Raw genomic sequence first — 21,494 nt, 5'->3', positions numbered from 1 at the left:
CATTTTTACCATTTATACCTGTCCAAAATAAGTAAAGGAAAATGCTGGTCCCCATAACAATTACAACGTAATTGTAATTACATACAACGTAAGGTGCAAGACAAACATTTTAGCCAAATCAATAAGTGACACGTTCATTCATGCAGTGGGCGAATCCTATCTCTTCCTCAAGTTTAGAGAGGAAAAGGTGTTTGTAAAATGTCAGTATTAGAACTTAACTATAATTTTACCTGCTTTCACTCACACGAATTCTCATGTATTTCCAATAAAAAGAACAGCCTCCTTTCTGCTGTGGCTACATAACCACATCTGCTTTGGAAAAATAAAGTCAAAAAGGGATCATGGCTGTCTGCAAGTAGTATCCCAGCTTATCAGAAAAGCAGTGCTCCATTTCACCAGAGGGACCAACCTGCAGATCCTCTGCAAGTGCACTTCCACAAACAGATGACAAAGGCACACCGACACCAGCACAAGCAACGGAAGTGTTTTGTCCATATATGACTACCGTTACCTACAGAATCAAGTCCTGAATATTGACACGAAGGATAATGTATTTTTTAAAATGTGAGTTTAATGTCTTACAGACACAGCACTGAAGTACACTTTACTGTCTCACTCCTGACTGGGACACATAGCATGGAGTTTTCCAACAAGATCTACATTTGCTTATGCTATAGCCTTACAAGAAAGCGCCAAGGATGTTTCTTCTACCTTATCTGTGGCAACATGCAAATCATGCATGCTTACCAACTGCATCAAGTTGTTAAATAATGTTCAAAACTGATACTACAATGCAAATGTAAAGGCAAGCTGATGGTCAGTCTCAGCAGTGGCATCTTTCTGATACTAGTACAGAAGTTTCTGTTCTATAAACGCTTAAGGCCTACGTTTTTATTGTGAAATTTCCATAACCTCTTAACCAATTGCAGAATAAGCCACAGCATAGGGGACATGGAATCCAACAACAGTAACTGCTGGGAACTAAGTGTGAAAGGAAATACTAACTGATGGCACAGCAAGAACAAAAACAACCACCCCAACCACCACAGAATAACTAAACATCCAAATTAGTGGACTAAGCTTGAAGACATGAGTAAATTTATTAGGAAAGAAACTTATTTAGTATTAAATGTTCAATGACAGAGACAATCAAATTTGTAACAGAAATTCAAAGATACTTTATTTCCATTTCTCGTATATCAAGAAGCTAGGAATAGCTTAGTTGTAAAAATGGGATTCATTTTAGTTCGATTCACACAAATACTAAACATTTATTCTTGTGTTTTAAAGTCCAAGAATGAAAACTTGCAATTAAACACTGAGCAAGCCATGTGTTCAGGTTATGTTGGTTTCTTATCTTAAAAAGTCTTAAAGAAAAAAAGGATACAGGACTTATATTCTCAGTAGCATATGTGCTATCAACACATCTTTCTGAACTCTGGCAGGAAACACCAGTCCTGAATTAAATTTTATAAAAAAAAATTCTAACTCAACTTATATTTTTCTACGCCACTACAGCTTTCTTTCACCTCATTTTAAAGCAGATCTTCATTTTAAGCTGTCTTCTGCCGTCTTCGCAGACTCTTCACGTAGTAGTCCTATAATGCAAAATTTTGGGAAAACAGACAATTAGACAACGTAAAGAGCATTTAGTTTACCAAGTCCTATATACTGGCCCAGTTGTTAGCTGTCATCTTAACTCTACAAAAATGTCAACATTGAACAGTATCAGCTTTAGAAGCAATAATGTAGCATTAATAGTTTAATGACCAACATTACATGTTCAAGGGTTCCTAGCATAAACAATGAAGCTCTACTAATGGCTTATGTTGCAAGAACCTCATTTATCAGCTGCATCTGCATCATTGTTAGTTCCTTAGATCAGGAACAGAACTAAAAAAACCTTGTGCAAAAGTAAGAAAGCTACATCACGAGTGGGGAAAACACTTCCAACTTTTCTTTTTAATACAGTATTTGCATCTCCTAATGTTAACAGTTTTATTTCCAACAAATATTTTTTCAGCATACATTCTTGCCATGAACATTGTAATCATCTTGTGGCATCTGCCTTTTATTTACATTTGCCTTAGAAGTCTGATATCAGCCATTCCACTTCTCTGTACTATGGCTGACTGCAAATTCTCCTACGCAGTAGGAAATATTAAACACATACCTCTTAAAGACTTGAATTGCATTGAAAGTAACAAGGCGATTATTATGTAGTGTTTATTGCATTTTAAACTCTTTAAAGATATCTAATTCTGGGCACCACTGCATCCCTACACACAGTTGAAAGAAAATTCCATTCTGTTAACATCAGATTTACAGTATTCACACAATACACAAAAAGTCCTTTTCACTATCTTGAAAATCAAAAACACAACAGTAAGCTTAAAGATTACAGGCAACAGCATTCAAACATGGATGTGGGTAGAGAAAGGAGTACCTGGCATGAGTACCTGCTTAGTTTGACTGAATCCTTGATTTTTAATTTGGCTTTTCATGGGCCGCTCACAACACCAACGCTGTGTGAGGTATGGTAGTCAGCTGCAATAATTCATAAACCCTACACTTCCATCAATCCAATGCTACTGGCTCTCGAGTTACAGAACAAACTGCATTAGAATGCAAGGCAATAAAGCAAAAAAACTAGAAACATCCTTGACAAAGAAATACTAGCAGTTTATATAAAAACAAAGTAGTCCAACATGTGCCTCAAATATTAAGTATTAAAGCAAAAGTTTCTGCTGATGTACCAACACAATATGGACTTAAATACAAAAACAGTTCAACTTTTTTTTAAAAAACGATAACAAAATCCCTAAAAATAAAAAAGGATAATTAATTTTTTTCTATGGTGACTATATTACAAATATGTCCCAAAGAGGCACACTAATGGGGGCACGAGTCTGCTACGAAATAGCTGAGACAAAACAATGTACCTCAAAATGTTTTGCAGGACTACACTGTCTTTTCCTTCAGAAGGTGCTTTAGTATGTCTTCTTACTTGGCTTAGTTCCATCTTCATCTGTGCATACTTACGCTGCACTGTTAAACAGTAACAAAAAGCCCTAATCAAAGTTTGAAATAATGCACTTACCTCTGTCTGATCTGAGGTCATATCAGATCAGTTTTAATTGGACTGAGTGTCACCTTCAGATTTAATGTCTTCACTGGTCCCATTGACCTCATTCTTAGTATCACTCTCCTTCGAGTCTGTATTTGTGTCTTCACTCTGTTTTTCTCGACTACTGGACTTCACACTACTTTTTTTATCATCAGATCCCCTCTTTTCTGCCATGAAAGAAGACATTGACCATGGATTTCAAAGTAAAAACAAACATTGCACATGTGAGATACATTGCATACAAAATGGGACAATTATTTTCTATATAATACAGTAGTCTACAGTAATAGCAGTAATACTCAAAGTTATAGAAACAGGCTTCAATCTACCATCCTGCAATGGACAGGGTACCAAAAAAAAGTCAAAGGGGACAGTGGGGGCAGGGGGAGAAGGACAGATCTAACAGAGGCAGCTACACAGCTGTCTGCTGAAATACACAAACTGGGGGGAGCGAGGCAGTCAAGAAGTTAGGCAAGTATGATGCACGGCGATCGGCTTCCTTACTTATTATAGGACTCTCTTTGTCCCCAAGTTTAATTTGTGATGGGTGTGGACAATGCATAAGCGCATTATCAAATAAGTCAGTCTTTGCCAAGTTCAAAAAATTAGCAGCCCCAAACAATCAAACACTCAGGAAACAAACAATATTTAAGAACAGTTAGCTCTTTGTAGGTGGGGTTCACAGTAGAAATCAAAATTAACCGTATTGGACAGCGCATCACGTAAGCTGTACGCTTGTCAGCATTATTTATTCTCAATTCTATAAAAACTGCGTTTTTAATTCACTCAAAAAAGGCCTGGAAAGACAGTTTGGAAGGTACATAAAAAGCAGTATTTTCCAAACACAAAGAAGAGCAAAATGAAAAGGATCCCACAATTTCATCATGAATTAGAAAGCTGACTTGCAACTGAAGAGGTCACTACACTGCTGAGAAAACCTCATCTTTCCCTCAATAATCTTCAAAGGAGGAAGGAAGCCAGAAGTAAAAGTATTTCCATGGAAAGAAAAACATTCAATAGTAGAGCTACATGCCTCAATCTGTAAATTCACTATTTGCAAATTTAATAAAAATAACATTTTTTCCTCTATTACTACACACCATAATATTAAACCTTTCATTAGTAAAGACACTTCAGAGAAAAAAAATAAATCAAAAAAACGACCTCTCAGATGTCATCATATAGAACAACATTCGTGCTTGTTTTTCTGATTGTTCCTTGCTATATGGGCAATTAAAATAAATATAAATATATATATATCCCCAAAACAGAAGCACACGGATTGAACACTCTGAAAATGTTATTTTAAACAATGTTATCACCTAGACTGGCACGACACACTTTTATACTTCAGAAGGCAAAGCAGAAATTAAGCTTCGTAACAGAAGCAACATCCCAACTTCACTGTTTTTAATACACCACCAAAGGGAGGGGGAAACCCCCATACAGAAATTAGGGCAACTGCCTAAAAGCACTACTACTGAGGTTTCATCGGAAGCAGCACATCCAGTGCACGGTGCCTGGAGAAAACACACAGTGACGTCCAAAAGACAACCTGAAGAACTACAAATTTTGTATCTGTCTGCCCTCGGTTTTGCAACTCCGCAGGTAGATTGCACTCTAACTAACCTTGTTAAAAAGTCTTCTTTTTGTGTCTTATAGGTATCTCCGATGCACACGTAGATCCACTGAGGAATAGTAGTCTTGTTTCCCCGCAGAGGACTAGTAGTCAGTCCAATAATCTTATCTTCTGTCCTATGTAGATATGGTAGATCTTAATAGCCCTATGGATGTGCAGTGTGCAGGGTTTTGTTTTGTCTTTTGTTTGTTTCTTGAATTTGGTCAGGAAGGATTATTTTGTTTAAGGTTAAAAAAACTACGATTAACCTGTGGTATGAAAGACGAAACTCTAACACCTTCAATAATAAAATAGTTTTACCATAGCAAACCTCCTGTTTGCCAAGCAGAACTGATCATGTGTATTCAACAGCCCAATAAACTAAGCTTCTTTCAAATCCTGGAGTATCTGCAAGCAACTGTTAAGTTCCTTCACTGCATTTTCAATCATTCAGATTTCTTTCTTTAAAAGCACATACAATTAGTTTGCTGTTGATAATCTGCATATATTATTTTAGCTGTGATCTATTAGGTAAAATCACGAATTTACTTTGCTTCCTAATTCAACATATGCACCTTTTTCTGTTCGAGCTCATGTGGGAAACTGAAATTTTCTTTAAGAATTCTTACCAAGATAATGTGAACGGTTTTACTATTCGGAGAATGTAAAGTCACTTTGTTAAACATTCTGTAGTACTGACAGTTTGAGTGTTTTGACATTATTTGCTGACGTTTAATGACTAACATGAAAACACAATCACAAATGCAATTATTTTTATATAAGTTTAAGAATCCATAAGGTAAAGAGCCAAGTAAAAGTGGTCTGGTGGCAAGTTAACCCTCCATAAGATGAAGGTACTTGCAAAACAGATTATCTTTTTCTCCAATTATTTATTCCACCTATGCTGAGGTTAGTTTACACCAACAGTAGTTACGTTAATGCTCAACTGGTGTTTCTGATTGGCAGTTTCCCCTCCTTTAGCAAATGTCTCCCTGCTCCTGAAACCCAAGTCAGAAATTGTGTCTCCATTTTAACATATACTGTCTTCTTATAGCCTTGAAAGGTCACGGCATTCCACAGTATTTTAGCGAATAAGAAGCCAGGACTTCTGAATTTTCAAAGTATGGCACTGATTTAATGTGTAACAGTGGGGAAGTCTTGGATAACTTGCTTTTTTTTTTCCCCCCTGTAAGTCATGTTTGCATGTTTATAAAGCAGTTTGAGATTTCAAGATGAAAGGCACTACCACATGTGTTACAGTCAGGCCTTTGCTGCTGCTTACTTCTATAATTGCAGATCAATGGTGTATATAAAGACAATTAAATTCTGAAGCCCGTATTCCCAATGGAGCAGTAAATGTAGTAGACTACTAGAGTAGCCAGCCACACACTTCAGATGTATGAACCCCTAAAGCCAACTGCTGAATTAACTGCCTACAAAGCCACATGGCAAATGTGAGGATGTAATGGTGTTTACAACTTCATCATATAAATTCAACACTTGTGTGTTAAATACTGATCGCCTTCCCTGCCTTTTTTTCTCCCTCTCACTGGAGGGAGAAACACAAACTTCTACACCATTACAGTCCCGCTCTACGGTTTTTTCATATTTCTACAAATGTTATAGTTAAAAAAAATAAGTTATTGATTTTCACAGGTAGAAATTTCATCACAGCTCAAGCATCACCTCACTGTTCTCATTTCTGGAGGAAGAAGGTAGCAAGCAGCAAATAAAATGGCCAGCAAGGAAATTGGTCAAGTTTAAACTAAAAATACCGTTATGCTGAAAAGAAAGTTCACTAACTCTTCTATTTATGGAAAGATTCAGGAGAGAACTGAAAAGCCTTAAGTGCAATAAACAGACCAAGTTTGAATAAATACATATAGTTATTTATACGGACAGATACACACAGAGTACTGAAGAGGACATTCTTGACCAAGTACCAGAAGTCTGTTCATAAAATAGGCAAAAAAAGGCACAGCATCAGGTAAGAAGAAAGTAACAAATGGACAGATACAGGCTACGATACTGTGTTTGAATTTAAACACTACACATCAGTTCCACTGCCAGCAAGCAGGCAGCAAAAAACACTTGCCAATAAAGGGCAAAGCAAAATCAGAGATGGATCAATACTAAAGATGCACTGTGGTATAAATCAGAAAAATTAAAACGGTCCAAGAAAATCAGGCAATGAAAACACACGAAGCATCACCTACATTTCAGGAACTAATCCGCTGAAAAAAACATGGAAAAAAGGTATAGCAAACAGGCCTATGCAATCAAGAAACATGCACATAGCACCTTTCATCCCAGAGAACCTCAAAAGTACCTTAGAAACATAACAGAATTGTTACATCCATTATTGACAGTCAGCTCTGATGATGAAGTGGGGTGGCTGTTTCGGAGTGGACATTAGTCAGTACCCCAGCAAAGCCTGTAGTTTAAGCCAGAAGTTAGTACTATATTCCTCCAGAAGTTTCCAAAGACTTTTGAAGCGGGAATTTAACAATGACAATGAATTAACGTTTTTTTTCACCAAATGCAAATCTCTCATGTTTTCTCTGCAGCTCTTTTAAACCCTACTTAAAGGTAAAACTTCAGAATATCAGCCTTTGATGAAGCAGTGAGTCACTATCAATGCTGTCGTACATGTATGTACTGCTATAAAGCATTCTGAGCACTAGCAGTACAGCATTCCTTTGAGACTCACCTGAATACTGACAAGGCAAATCTCACTTCATTGAGGAAAAAAAAGGGGGGGGAAAGGAGGCAGGGGCAAGCAGGAGGGAGGAAAGGAGCAGAAGACTGGCGGGGAGAGAGCATGGAATTGTAATTTAGAGCATCAGAGAAATTCTGCGAAGATTTATCTTGGACTGCAGTCATAGATCAGAAAAAAACAAACTAAAACTAAAAGCACTGTTAAGCAAGAAAAATAAAGGAAACATGACAGCGTGTAGAAGTAATAGATGCTACAGGTAGAAACACGACTACAGATCTCTCACAAAACACATACCAGTAAAGGATAATTACAGAAATACCTGTTAACAATAAGAATACCCACTCATAAAAAACTGATTACAGTGCAAATATTTTTCTAAATGTAAACAGTCAACAGGTCTTAAAATACATCACAATCCTCGCACACTTGATTTGCAGACAAAGTAGTAAGCTGTAAGCTTTTAGAAACTACTGTAACGGATGAGAGGAGGACACCAGGGTGTATGTACACACGCGTGTGCATTAACAATGACTGGAAAGAATAAAATGCTTCGAATGGGTTAACAGCAACATATACAGCTTATAAAACCAATTCTGATTTGATGCTAAGAAGAACTTTCAGTCCCTGACAGAAAGACAACAAGCTTTTGAGACTTTAGGAAAATATTATTTACAGAACTTAATATTAATTTGGTCTTCACACAAACATACCTTTTTCTTTTGACTTCCTGTCTTGTTCTCTCTCTCTGCTTTTGCTTTTGTGCTTGTAAGATTTCCGATCACGGCTTTTTGACCGTCTCCTGTCCCTACTGCGAGACCTGTGTTTCCTTTCTGATCTATCATGGCTTCTGCTTCTTCTTCGGTCACGACTCCTTAGCATTTAGAAAAAATTTGAAAAATACAAATGTCAGCGGGTACTCAGAATACACATACTGCTCCTGGTTTACACTTATAATGCATTGATTATTCGTAAAAAACAGCTATTTAAAACAAGGCTTAGCATACTGTACAAAAATATTTCTCAGTAAGACCTGGCTTCACATTGCCTTCTTCATTTCAAACATCCAACCACACAGAGCTTAAGAACATTCACCACTATAAATTAAAATCCAAGGAAAATTAAGAGGGTATGGGGGGCTCACGGAGAAAAGGAAAACAAAACCAAACCAGACGCTGTCCTCTGGGAATATCTCTGTACTCAGAGCTCCTTCATACAACTACTTTCACCACAATGGTGCCATCTACTTCCAAAAACGGACAGAAAACAATAAATATGCATCCAAACCTGTTTATCCCTAGAACCAATAAAGCATGTCTACAATTAGAGATAAGAACAGTGAAGCTTATGAACTAGTGATGTGACCCAGGCTGACAGATTAGGTCCTCACGAGATTTTAACATTTAGAAAAATTACGTGAAAATATTTTGTTCCCATACCTGCTCCGCCTTCTTTCTCTGCTTCTTGATCTTTTGTGGTCTCGTGAACGGCTGCATCTTCTGTCAGATGTTCTGCTTGAATGTCTACTCCGGGAACGACTCCTTTTACGCCTCTCTCTATCACGGGCCCTCTCTTTTTCTTTTTCTTCCTCTTCACGTCGCCTCTTCCTTTCCCGCTCTTCTCTTTCCCGTTCCCTCTCTTTCTCTCTCTCTTCTCTTTCTTGTTTCTCTTTCTTTAACCTGTCATCACGGTCAGGTTCTTCTGTTCTTTTTCGTAACTTTTCCTTAAAGAAGAGTTTATGGGAAGAAATGAAAATTATTCAAGATGACTTAGTTCAAACAATCTCAGGATGCGGAAGTTTAAGCTTTTAAAAGATTTAAATTCTGTCCAAAGGACCGCCTACACAGATGCACTTTCTAAAATCACTGAAACTTGCATCCTTTCTCCTGGAGAACACTTTTTTTTTTTTGCTTGTCATTATCACAAGAACACAGGCCTTACAGATCTTAACAAGGGCCACATAAAACTCCGGAGTTTACCTCTTTGCTTACATACAGTGTAATCACATAAAACGAAGAGTATCAGTGCAAACACAATGCTAAATGTGCAGAGCAGAATTCCATTTCATTTTTATATACTATCTTCGGAGTATTTCACACACTTAAGGAAGTCCAGTGTCCAGCCTTCTCTTTACCATAGGAATCCTCCGAGCAATTTTTATGCTCAATAACTTAAGACATGCTTACTTTTAGGTCTTCGACAGTAGCTTTTATTTTGGCATAACCCATGTGCTGCTTTCCCATCAAGTGGTCATCTACCCTGGACTGTGCATCTCCTACAATTAAGAAGGCTCCACAAACTTCACAAACTTCCATTTGCTTCTCCTGGGCGGCAAAGCTCTCAATTGTCTGCAAAAGAACATATTAGATGAAAAAAAAGAAACATTATTTTTTTTGGACAGGTGATAGCAAAGATCTTTAGAACTTTGCTATTATTGTTGAATAGAACTAATACTTTAATGCTTTTTAATACTTTACTAATATCGTTGAATAATTTTCACTGGTAAAAACTTAATTTCATAACTGCATACTTTGTATTTGGAGCATCGTACCCGCTAGGACGAACAGTGCAAGAACAGGCTACAAATGCCCATTCCATGTAAGCCACAAAGAAAGAGCCAACTAGAAAACACCTGAAACAAACCTTATTCCTCACTGCGAAGGATTATTTATCTGCAGCTTCCTAGCAATCTCAGGATTAAGGAAAATAAAACCCAGTCTTCTCTTAGAATTATTTCTAACACCAACTGATGAGCTTGAGTTGCAGTCACCAACTCAATGTCCAGGTGGAGACCAGTGACAAGAGGTATCCCTCGGGGGTCTGTATGGAGGCTGGCACTATTTAACGTCTTTTCTGCTGACGCAGACAGTGGGCTTGAGTGTACCCTCAGCAGATTTTGACACCAAAGCTGGGTGAGCAAATAGCTGTGTGGTGTTTAGATGCCTGACAAGTTAAAACACAACACGAGGCTACGCTACAAAATTTAACTAAGATCTGAACTAGTGTAAGCTGAACACACACCTCTAGGACTGCTGTTTTAAGTACTTTCATAATTTACGTGCATGAAAACCACTCTCAAGACAGCACACTAAATCAGCACACATAAGCATCTAATTCTGCCCATAACTTTCACACTTTCAGTGTAAAGACAATGTTATTAGGAATCTAATGTTGCACCAAATTTTCAAGTACAACTGACAGAACTACGAACATGTTACTTACTGAAGTTGTAGACCTCAGCAATTCTCTCTCTTCTTTTAGCTGTTCAACAAGTTTCATCATTCCTTGTGCCTCTTCCACCTTCCCTTCTGAACCTAGTTCTTCAATCTAAAGGATATTTTAAAAAAACTGTAACTATTAAGCAAGTAATGAAAGCAAGAGATCTGTTATAGGGTATAAAACTCACCTGTTGTAGTAGTACATCAATTTTGTCAGTTAACACCTGAATCTTCTCTTCATTTTTACCAGTAGGTCCCGCTGCCTGCCAAGCAGTACAAGTGTGTCAATTATTTATATATTTTTAAAGTTTAAAGAAAAAGATGACAATTTGCATGTTTCAAAGGTGTTTTCTCATATTCCAGACACGTCAGGAATAGCCTTCTCCTGCGTCTTCTCCCATGAAGACCAATAATCACCTATTCTAACATAATAAACACCTCTCAACACAGAACTTGCTTCACTCGGCAAGAGTAAACTATTCAAGCTAATTCCTCCAAACAAAATTTCCTCCTTGAACATAACATTTGAGGCCAAGGTAAAGAGAATGTGAAGGTGCTGCCTAGAGGAAAGATTATTTGCCTCAATGATTCTTCCAGACTCACCCCAGAAGACTGCTGATTCTGTGACAGCGCCAAACGAGCATGACCTCTTCTAATCCTGCGTTCTACTTCTGCAAGTAAGCTTTGTAAGTAGCGCAAAAAGTCTCTTTCATAGCCCACTTTCATAAAACGAGAGCTCTTCTCATACCTGGTGAAATGTTTTTAAAATGAAAGGTCACATCACTTCATACTACACAAAAAACAAATGACACATTGCAATGTTTTAAATTGTTGCTGGAGGTAACTGAATATTATATGTTTAAATAACTGTTTATGTAAATGAATAAGCAATTAGTTACTCGTGGTTAGCTTACTTTTATGAATCTCAAACATACTAGAAATGCTATTTGCATTAGCATATTGATCAGCATACTTACTGTTTACGTAGATTTTCATCATGAATTTTTTCACAAGGACCTAAAAAGACCACACACAAAGTTTAAGCTTGCATTCCTGACTGCTGTATTCCCACATCATTGGCATTTGTTTGCACACCTAGGTAGAACAGAGCTTTTAACTGTTCCCAGGGACTTTTATGCCTGCACTTCTTTTTCTTTTGCTTGGAGTTTAAAAGAAAGAATGCCAAGATGTCATAGTAATTAGAAAAACAAAGGAAATTCTGAGTGACTTGTAAAATTGTAATATAAAACCATTTCCAGATCTTAGCTGTCAGTAAAACTACACAAAAAAAATATTTTGAGGCCTTTAAAAAAGGAAAAATTACGTATTAAAGGTAATCTCACCAAGCACTTTCTTAAACTCCAAACATTGTTCTTTATAGTAAAAATAGATAATTAAAGTATTTATTTTCAGAGTAAAATTAAGATGTGTGTATCCTGTGATCATGAAGGGTAGCCATGCTGAAATTCTCCCACCCTCCTCAGTCTATCAAATTCTTCTGTGGACTTGGAATTTAACACTAAAAAAAAAAGAAGCAAGTTTTTCCTAGTGGCATTCTCTAAACTACATGCTGTCCACATACCATAGCTTGAAAGCTACAGTTAACTTAGAGAAGGCCTTAAGCAGTAATTATTACAGTATAACTCTCTCAAGTTAATAAGCTCAAAAACATAGAGTGACATTAAAATAAGTTAAAACACTACCCAGGTAGCATAAACCAAATTAGGAGACAACATGTTAGGAGAAGAAAACTACTCCACACCCAATAATTTAGCTTACACCATTAAAAATATAATTTTCCCACTTAGAAGAAGTAGGATTTGGAAAAAATATTAATCTTAATATATTGTGTCACTGGCAATCCTTTAAAAAGGCTAATTCCAAAGTGTTTTGACAGAGCATTCAACAGTAAAAATATTTACATAGAGAAATTCAGTCGTAATTATACGTACATGAATAAAAATGACAAGACAGATACACTTACCTAAATCAGAACGGGTATTTGTGAATAATTCAGCTGGGCAAAAGCCACAAAGGTAGTATTTACAAACCTGAAAGAAGAGGAAAAAAAGTTTTTTTTTTCCGCCCCCTCAGGAATTGGCAATTTTTAGTGATCATTTCTATTTTCTAAATTGCGGTGTAAAAAGACCCTCTGTACACTCTGCAAGACTTCCAAAAAATTTTACCCACATACGCCCCTATCTTTGTGTTACTCAGTGTCAGCAAGTGCTACAAGGTGCATCTTAATGACAAAAGACCAAGAAATCCTACTCTCCCTTGACACAATGATATTTCTTAATTTTACTGCTGAATATTTAAGACAACAGGAAAGCATAACCTATTTGTAACTGCAAGGTAACGTGGTATTTTGAAAAGACTGAACTATTAAAAAAACCTTCCCGTGCAATTCTTTAACTGTGAAAACGCCTGCCGTGGAAGCAGGACAGCAAGTTGTTCTTTGCTCATCCGTAAGGACTTTGCATTCAGCCTCCATCCCTTCAACACTACTGGCTAGGAAACCATGAGACAGCAGCACTCAAAGCGAGGGGCACTGCGCCTCAGGGCTGGGGATTCTGGTGTCAACTACAAGACCTAAGAACACACAAGGTAACGAACTATTCAAGAGCTTCCCTGCATTTCATTCTAATGCTTTTAGAAATTCCTACTTTAAGAACGATGTGCAAAGAATATGTTGTATACTTAAGACATGCACAGAAGACATTCTTTTTTTTTTTTAAATAGATTTACCCTCATCCATGTACATCGGCTTAATTAGCAGAGTTGGTCAGTTCTTGAAGTTCACACCAGTATCTCCTGTCTATTTATCCATCAGAAAAGCCAAATGGATTAAAATCAGAAATACTTTCACCCTTGAGGTCAGATATTTTGAACAATTATTTCTTTAACAGAACCTTCCCCGGACTTGATCACCATTAACTTTTAATGAATTGCCAATGCAAAATTAGCCTGTACATTCCTCTAACATCTCCTATACATTACACCACTTCCTAATATTTGGCAAATGTAGTAACTGCTACTGGGTATTACAGCCTAGCCCTAACACTCTCACACTGTGGACAAAGAGCAGCAGCATACTATTTCCTAAAAAGCATTTTGAAGCATCTGAACAAATGGGTGTGAGTAGGGATCCAAGACCTACCCCACAAAACCACCTCGCGTAGTGCCCGTGACACCAGTTGTTCAAATTACAGTGATTTATTTTTCCATGCTAACTGCCAGACTGCAAATCTGGAGGTTAAAATTGGACTGACTGCTTTGCAGATTACACAGGAACACAACCAAGCTTTCTGCAACAGCCCATGGGCGTAAAAAAAAAAAAAAAAAGTAATTTATTGCATAATTTGAATACTGCTCCTGTGATCCAGGTTAGCCCACTGTGGCACTAAATTCAGCAGACAGTAATAATTTTTATAACCACAACCCATGCTTGCACTGAAAATAAAAACTATTTAGCGATCTATGGAAAAAAGCAACGGCGTTAACCAGCCGACCAAAAAACAAAAGAAGATAACTCACCAACAGTAAATAGTCTCAGGCCTAGCTGGTGAAGAAACTCTTTTACTCTCTGCAGCCAGGCTGTGCAGATAACACTCCCTTTTTCTGAAGTTCACAAAGACTGAGCATCTGCAGAGAACTACAGCAAGACGGGGAGGAGAAAGCTACCCATATATTTAGTGTAGAAGGAAAAAGCGTAGTGTATTTTTATCTTAAGTTTCCCCTCACTTTAAGATCAACACCACCGTCAGGATTTCAGAAGCAATGCCTTCACTCCAGAGTTGGTTCCAATCACTGGCACTTCAGCTAGCTCCTCAACTAACCAAGCTTGAGCGACTGCAGCTACACGGAAGAATAAAAACCCTGCCCAGTGCAACCAAATCAGCGAAGTAGCTCTATTACTGTTACATTACTGGCTTAAATGTCAGAAGCAGTCAGGCTTTAACTCATATCCTCTGAGAGAGCAAGCCATATTAGCCTGAAGTTCCGCTTTGCTCTGGAGCTTTTCATTGATGAATCCTCAGGAAAGGAGCAACACCCAGGCTATGTGTGCAAGCAGCAACAGACTGACCAGTATTTAAGTGTACGCTAGTATCTTATCCAACACACACCACAGTCTCAAGGGGGAAAGATTTTGTCACTTCATTGTGTCTCTCATTTTTTCCAAGTTAAGAAAGCAAGCACCTCTCACCTGGGTTATGACCAGTCTTCCTCAACTAGCCACTGTTTTCTAGGAACTTGTGCTCATCTCCCACTTCTAACAATAAGAAGACAAAGATGGATTCGGCACGCATGATCCACGCCCACCTCTAGCTTGCACCTCTTCTTCTGAAACAGCTCCAATGGCATGGATGAATTTCTCAGAATAACTTGAAATTAGTATTTAGTAAAGCAAGACATCCCCCAGAAAAGTTTGATTTTCAAAAGGAATATCTTCTTAAAAATCATAATAGATAATAAAAATAGAAAGGTTATTAAAACAATTCTCTGCTCCTTACTTTTTCTTACATCTACCTAATTTTATCCAGAATACCCCCAGGGGACCCAACCAGGACAAACCTAAGAGAACACGATACAGCTTCTTGATAAAAGAACAGTTTAAAAGAAATCAGTTTAGACTTAAGAGTTTGTCTGTTGAATTAGAACCCTGCCAAATATTTCATGTGAAATACAGTCAAAAAGTGTCTTACCAGAATTTCAATGCAAAGAGATAGGAAAATGTCTTATTTATACACACATTTATATATCTCACAGGGCTATAGTTTAGGTGGCTGTTTCTGTGATGTCACTGTGGCATTTCTACAAAGCAGCACCATAGCAAAACCAAAACAAAACAAAAAGCCCAGCAACTAAGGCTTTGTATATATGCCAACAACCACTAATTAAAGTTTAAGTATCTTCAGGTCATACAAAAGCTATATGGGGTATAAAAAACAATACTTACAAAGCATGAGTGGAAAATGAATTTGTCTGAGTAGTATGACTATACTTTGGGAATTAACTCTAATCCAAGTAAAACTGGTGACTGCAGATTTAAAGTGGCAGAGCCATTCTGAAAACAGCTTTGTAGTTGCCTTACTTTTCACCTGCTTTAAGTGCTGTCTGAAGAAACACTGAATGCCTGGGGAGAACGAAGGAAAAAAAAAAAGACAACACTGTACAAACCTTTCAGTATCAGTTGCACTGCCAATGCAAGATTGACTGGTCCAGAACAGAAGCGTCTTGAAAAGCTGCACGAGTAAAGCTGAATGGCTCTCCCTACAACCAGGCATCACAGCAAACATGCAGGTGTAACACCCAAGGCCTACTGTTTGGAGACAATATCTCAAGTAACGGAGCTCTTCAAAAGAATGACAAAAAATTCAGCCCCTGCTAACGGTGGACTAAATTCAGCACCTCTTAAAAGCAGCTTATGCACAGACTTACTTGCCCTTCTTTGCAGACATTCAGAATTATTGGCAGAGGCTTTGGCAGTAAGTCATAAGACCACCTAAGCTTGTTCTCTGAAACAATTTATAGAGAATAATTAAAAATAACCACACACAATCACAATTTTTCTTCTTCTCACGAAGCCGCGAGGAAAAATAAATAGGACAATCTCACTTTAGTATCAAGCTGTTTCAAGAAACCAGACTCCAGACGAACTCCTCTGTTAATCAAAAGAAAAAGTATTTCCTATTTCTAGGATCTCTTTCCCTTCCATTTCATTTTCTCGACTTCACAACCAAGAACCGGGTCAGTGAAAAGGCACTTCCCCAGAAAAACTGCTGGGATTAATCAGAGAATTTCCTAGGACACAAAAAGCACAACAATAACAGCCTGACCATATTCTGCTGGGAAAGAGTTATAGGAAGTCTTCATAGCTACGTGCTCAAAAACTCTGCAAACTGGCCTGGAACAGTTCTGAAACTAGAAACAAAAAGACCAAAGGGAAAATTATTGGAGGCAGAAGTCTGACAAAGCAAAACAAAAAATTTAAATGACCTTATGAAGCAGCACTTCTAGAAAAAGCCTATTCTTACCAGCTGATGGTAAGAATAAGTACCAGAAGCTGCAGTGACCACCACTAGAATATGTAGCTTAAATGTATGTCAGACATCATATTAACTATTAAAAAAAAAAATCACTGAAAGGTTGCAGTAATTTTCTCCTAGCTCTGGATGCTATGGTGCCTAGTGAAGTCCTTGACATTCTCTCCTCAGAGGCAGCCTGCAGAGACATATTGGTATCAGAGTGGTTTGGGCTGTGCCTGGGCTGTGCCTCCCTCGCACCTATTTCATTATGTTCTTCAATTGGTTTTGCTTTGACGGAAAAACATCAATTGAGAGAATCCTGCAGCTATCTTGAAACTTTATCATCCAGGACTAGCTTCACCTTGTGGTACATCTGCCTTGACAGGCTGGAGACAGCTACCAGCCAGCTGCACTTTACAGCTGGTCTTAAGTAGTCAATCATGAGCAGGAATAGGAAGGGCCAAGAAATGGCTGAAGAACCACAGAGCCATTAAAGGGCTGAAACAAAGGTGATATGCTTCAAATAGCATTACTCATCCGTAGCTTATCAGACTGCTGCACTTAGCACAAGTCAGAAGTCATATGGAAATATATTCCACAATTGCAGAAACAGGGCAACAGGTGATTAGCATGGCTATTTAGCCACGCAGGTAACAAGCTTTTTTACCCAAAATTATTCTGACGACTCTGCTATCAAGGAGGTGGACTGAGCAGAATGTTATCATCACTTTGTTGCAGCAGGATTAGCTGTAGCTTGTGTCTCAAAGCCCTCAGATGTCGTATTTCAGTAATACACTGGAATGAAAATGGACACTTGGAACTCTCCACTTCATCACAAATTTACTAATCTTTGAAATCCCTTGGAGATGGGAAAGTAGCATTCACTTCGAATTGTGAAAGCTGACAACAAAAACGGATAGCTCAAGAGCTGTGAACCAATTCAAAGCTTTCCCCCAGGCAAAAACTACTGACAGCTCTATACCATTAACACTTCTACACTAACGTGCTCCTGTTCTACAAGAGTAAAACTGTAGTAAACAGTTCTACAAGCACATTCCTTTAGGCACACAAGTCCTAGTAAAAAGGCTGAGAATAATAGCCAGGTTGTAACCTACACAACAAAAAAGAAAATTGCTTCATGTGGCTGAGTTCTTTGAAGCCTTACAGTTCTCAAGCATCACAGGTTTTATAAGCAATGCTCCCCCACCATTCGAAGTCCTTCCCCCAAACCGGCTCTTAAAGATAACCTTCCCATTAACAATATTCTCCCCAGACAAGTACAAATTAAGTCAAGTTCCAAAAACAAAACAAACAGAAAATAATCAGAAGAAAGAGGAGTAAGTTCTGAGCTTCTAACTAGATGCAAACCGATTTAGGTCTTCTGGCATTAAAAGAAAAAAAGTATGTAACAGATCGTAAATAGTTAACACCACCAAATCGTATTTTAAATACAGAGTCTACATTCTGAGGAACTGTATGCCTACCACAGATAATTGCTCAGTCATTTGTCTATAACTGCTCTCCATCTCTCCCTACTTTCTAAAATGCTGTATTTACCTTGTAGGAACCATCACAATCTCAAAACACTGTATGAAGCACAGGTAGCCAACGCTCGCCTTTCTTGAGCTGTAGAACAGCCTCAGAACTCCCACACCATCAATCATCAACTTGTTTTGCATAGGTGGCACAACAAACAAGGACGCTTGAATCAATAAAGTTTTTTAGTTACTGTCCCAGAAATATACTCTGTCACGGATATGACTGTAAGCAGAAAGATTAAAACACATGCTACTACTAACTTCCTGCTACATACGAAACAGAAAGCCTTTATGCCAGATCTAGAATTGATCATCCAAAGAGATGCTGGAATACTGAAATAAAGAGCACCTGGGATGCCAATGTCTTAAGATTAAAGGCTTTAGTCACGTAGAAGTTTTAAAAATATGAATTTAAAGGCTTTTCAATATATGATAAAACACATTTCACTAATACTGCAAATAAACGCTCAGCTATCACACTCTGCTTTCACAACTTCCTAAACAACCTATTCCTATCTTGTATTACGTTGCATCTTCTATAGCTCTTGGTATCAGCCCATCCATAATTTACAAATGATAAAGAAAACAGGGATGAGCTTGTTTTTGATAACCTTCCACATCTAAAAACTGAGGAAATGTGACACAAAATCTTAAATTTTGGTATGAGAGCACAACATGCTTACAGTGAAAAGGCCACATGTTGACAGATACATCATTTTACCAGAGGGGACACTAACATGCATTTAACCTGAAAAATAAAACAGCAGTCGAGCAGATGAATGAATGTTACTATTTGAACCTTATCTGCATTTGCTGAACATGTCAGCATTACAAATTTAATCTTTATGGGATGCAAGGAGTTAAAGCTGAAACACATCTTTATTTTTCTGCCACAAACTCATCAATTGACTGTAGGTATCTATTAACACATTCCTTTCAGAGAGGTTGTGTTTAATAATGGTCCTATAAATCTCATAAATAGGAGTGGTAGAAATGAAACAGCAGCTCCTGCAAGGCTGAAGTTTAACCCTCGGCCTGTAAAGTTGCCACTGGCCTCAGAGAGAGCACAGCTTTCCACTTCCTAAATCGTCAAAGGGGGACTTGGAAGAATAGACAAGGCCCCATCTCTAAAAATAAACAACAATAAAAAAAATGAAAAACATCTTAAAGAGAAATCCTTATGGTTACAGGAAACATCTTCAGCCTAAACACAGTTTGAAAAAAATCATTTTTTTAAAGATAGAAGTCATCTTAACCAGATTCCAGCTCAAGCCATTTACTTCCTATTTCCAGGGTTGAACAATCCATTTTATTTTGAGTTCAGAATCAAAAGAAAGTATTTAACTCAACACCCAACTGAATAATGATCTTTGGTTAAAAAGTCTAGAAGGACATTAAGAAATTCATGAATACTTCCTACACTCACAATTTTCTTCTGACTCAAACTACTTAACCATATAGCAGCATTTTTCAAGCAGAAATTAGAAAAAAAATGCTTGGATTTTCCAGTCTAAAGCAAGAAAGGCATCTGTCCTTATCTCAGGCACTCTGAGAAACACGTGTTTCAGCCATCTCTAAAATAACACAAGTTTTGCTCGAAAACATGAAATTCCAACCCCTGGGATCCAGATGCAACACAGAACAGCCAAAAGCAAGCATTTCTCCCTTCCGACCCAATTTAAAAACATCCCAAGAAAATGATAAGGTGGGAGGTGCCCCAGGTAGTTCAACTGCATGCTATTTGCAACTTAAACTAGAGCAATTCCTACCAAACATAATAAACGAGCTATCCTAATTGTGACACTTTTTTTTTTCAACATATACTGTAACACAAAGCTACATCATGAATGATGAAAAAAAATATTGCAGCAGAGTTCTCATCTCTCCCAAAGAAACAGGTAAAGAACTCTGCAATTACTGCTGATTTTTTCAGAAGTCGGCTGCAGTACCATTAGGACAGATATCAATAAAAATCGTCATTCACTAAAACTCAACTATGTCCGAGAAAAAAGAAAGTCCCAAATAATACAAAAGAAGTCTTGTCTGAGCTGTTTATTGCAGAAAACGAATGACATCACTATGTTAATGAAAAAAATACATTAAATAGTACTAAGTAATAATGCTATGTAGCCTAACGCCCATCTCCTTCTCCCTTTCTCGACACTGTGCTATCCTGACTGAGAAAGTACAAAAGAAATCAAGTTTTTATTTGTTAAATGCTGCTTCAAAAGTCGTTATTCGCTATCCTCCAGGCCGCTCAGTCAGGATGCCTGCACCGCAACCTGCACGTTTCCTCCCCCAGCACCACATTCGGGAAGAGAACCAGAGACACTTGTGTTTCAAACCCCTAAAACCCGTCCCGCCTCCCTTTGTACGAGCCAGCAAGCTTCAAGCAAATTTTGTTTCTGCCCCACCAGCCTAATTTCAGCGCCCCCAAACACACCCTGATGCCTCAGCCCCCCCGAACTTCCCAATTTCCCCACACCGCCGCTCCGCGCACAACACACCACCTCTCCCCCTCCGGCTGAAACCCAAACACAAGGCCTCTGCCCTGCCGTCAGCCCAAACAACAGCGCAGGCCCTCAGCCTTCCTACGGCGGGACCTTCCTCCTCCTCCTCCTCTTCCTCACCTCGGGGCTCCCGGAGCTTCCCGCCCCGCGGCCGCCATGCAGGAGGGCCGCAGCCTCGGAGGGCCGCACCGAGGGCCCCGCAGCCCCGACCCGAGCTTAGGGAACCCCCCCCCACCGGCCGGTACACCTCAGCCCTGCCCCTCCGCTGCCGCCCCCGGGGGCGATGCGGGCCCAGGGCCGCGCTCCGCGCTCCCGGCCGGGCCCTGAGGGAGGGAAGGAGGGAGGGGAGAGGCGGCCCCGCGGCACTCACGCTCTCGTGGTCCCACCGCACGTTGCTGCGCTTCTCATCCGGGGCCAGGTTCCTATCCCGGCCCATAAGCTCATCGAGGAGCTGGGCGGCCGATATCATCGCGTCCTCCGGGCCGAATCCTCGCCGCCAAACGCCGGCTCCGCGCCGCCTTCTCCTCCCCGAGCGCCCGCGCCGCCGCCGGAGTGACAGAGACAAAATGGCGGCGCGGCTCCTCGCCCTGCCCACAGTGCACCGCGCGCCTGCCAACCGCCTCTGCGGCCTGGCCTGCTGGGGGGCGGCCTCGTGTGGGGCGGCCGGCGCGCTCTTCACCGAGCCCGGGGCTGCTCCCGGCTCCGGGGTTTCCCTCGGAGAGAGGCTGTGGGGTCGTC

At 39.1% G+C, this 21,494-nt stretch overlaps 1 protein-coding gene across 11 annotated transcripts; it reads right to left on the bottom strand.

Annotated features, from left to right (window-relative positions):
* Positions 1 to 1,154: 1,154 nt before the first annotated feature.
* On the bottom strand, positions 1,155 to 21,366 carry LUC7L3 (LUC7 like 3 pre-mRNA splicing factor). 11 transcript variants are annotated; one of them, XR_014574084.1, is made up of 13 exons: positions 21,127 to 21,366; positions 12,664 to 12,730; positions 11,657 to 11,696; positions 11,283 to 11,427; positions 10,868 to 10,942; positions 10,684 to 10,788; positions 9,648 to 9,809; positions 8,901 to 9,184; positions 8,175 to 8,335; positions 3,154 to 3,294; positions 2,943 to 3,048; positions 2,447 to 2,525; positions 1,155 to 1,598 (listed from the first exon to the last, which is right to left on the bottom strand). XR_014574084.1 is itself a non-coding variant. In XM_083805719.1 (13 exons), exons 1-12 carry the CDS (start codon positions 21,223 to 21,225, stop codon positions 2,501 to 2,503), a joined length of 1,410 nt encoding a protein of 469 aa, XP_083661845.1. In that variant the 5' UTR covers positions 21,226 to 21,366; the 3' UTR covers positions 1,155 to 1,598; positions 2,460 to 2,500. The 11 variants fall into 11 exon arrangements, 6 of the variants coding, with proteins under 6 accessions (XP_083661845.1, XP_083661844.1, XP_083661846.1 ...); XM_083805719.1 differs by having other exon boundaries at positions 2,460 to 2,525; XR_014574082.1 differs by having other exon boundaries at positions 2,447 to 3,048.
* Positions 21,367 to 21,494: the final 128 nt, after the last annotated feature.

The sequence above is a fragment of the Anser anser genome (assembly GCF_964211835.1).
Source record: "Anser anser genome assembly, chromosome: 19".
In the NCBI taxonomy this organism is placed as follows: Eukaryota; Metazoa; Chordata; class Aves; order Anseriformes; family Anatidae; genus Anser; species Anser anser.
The sequence above is the reverse complement of the archived record's forward strand: the minus strand, read 5'-3'. Positions and strand labels throughout refer to the sequence as shown.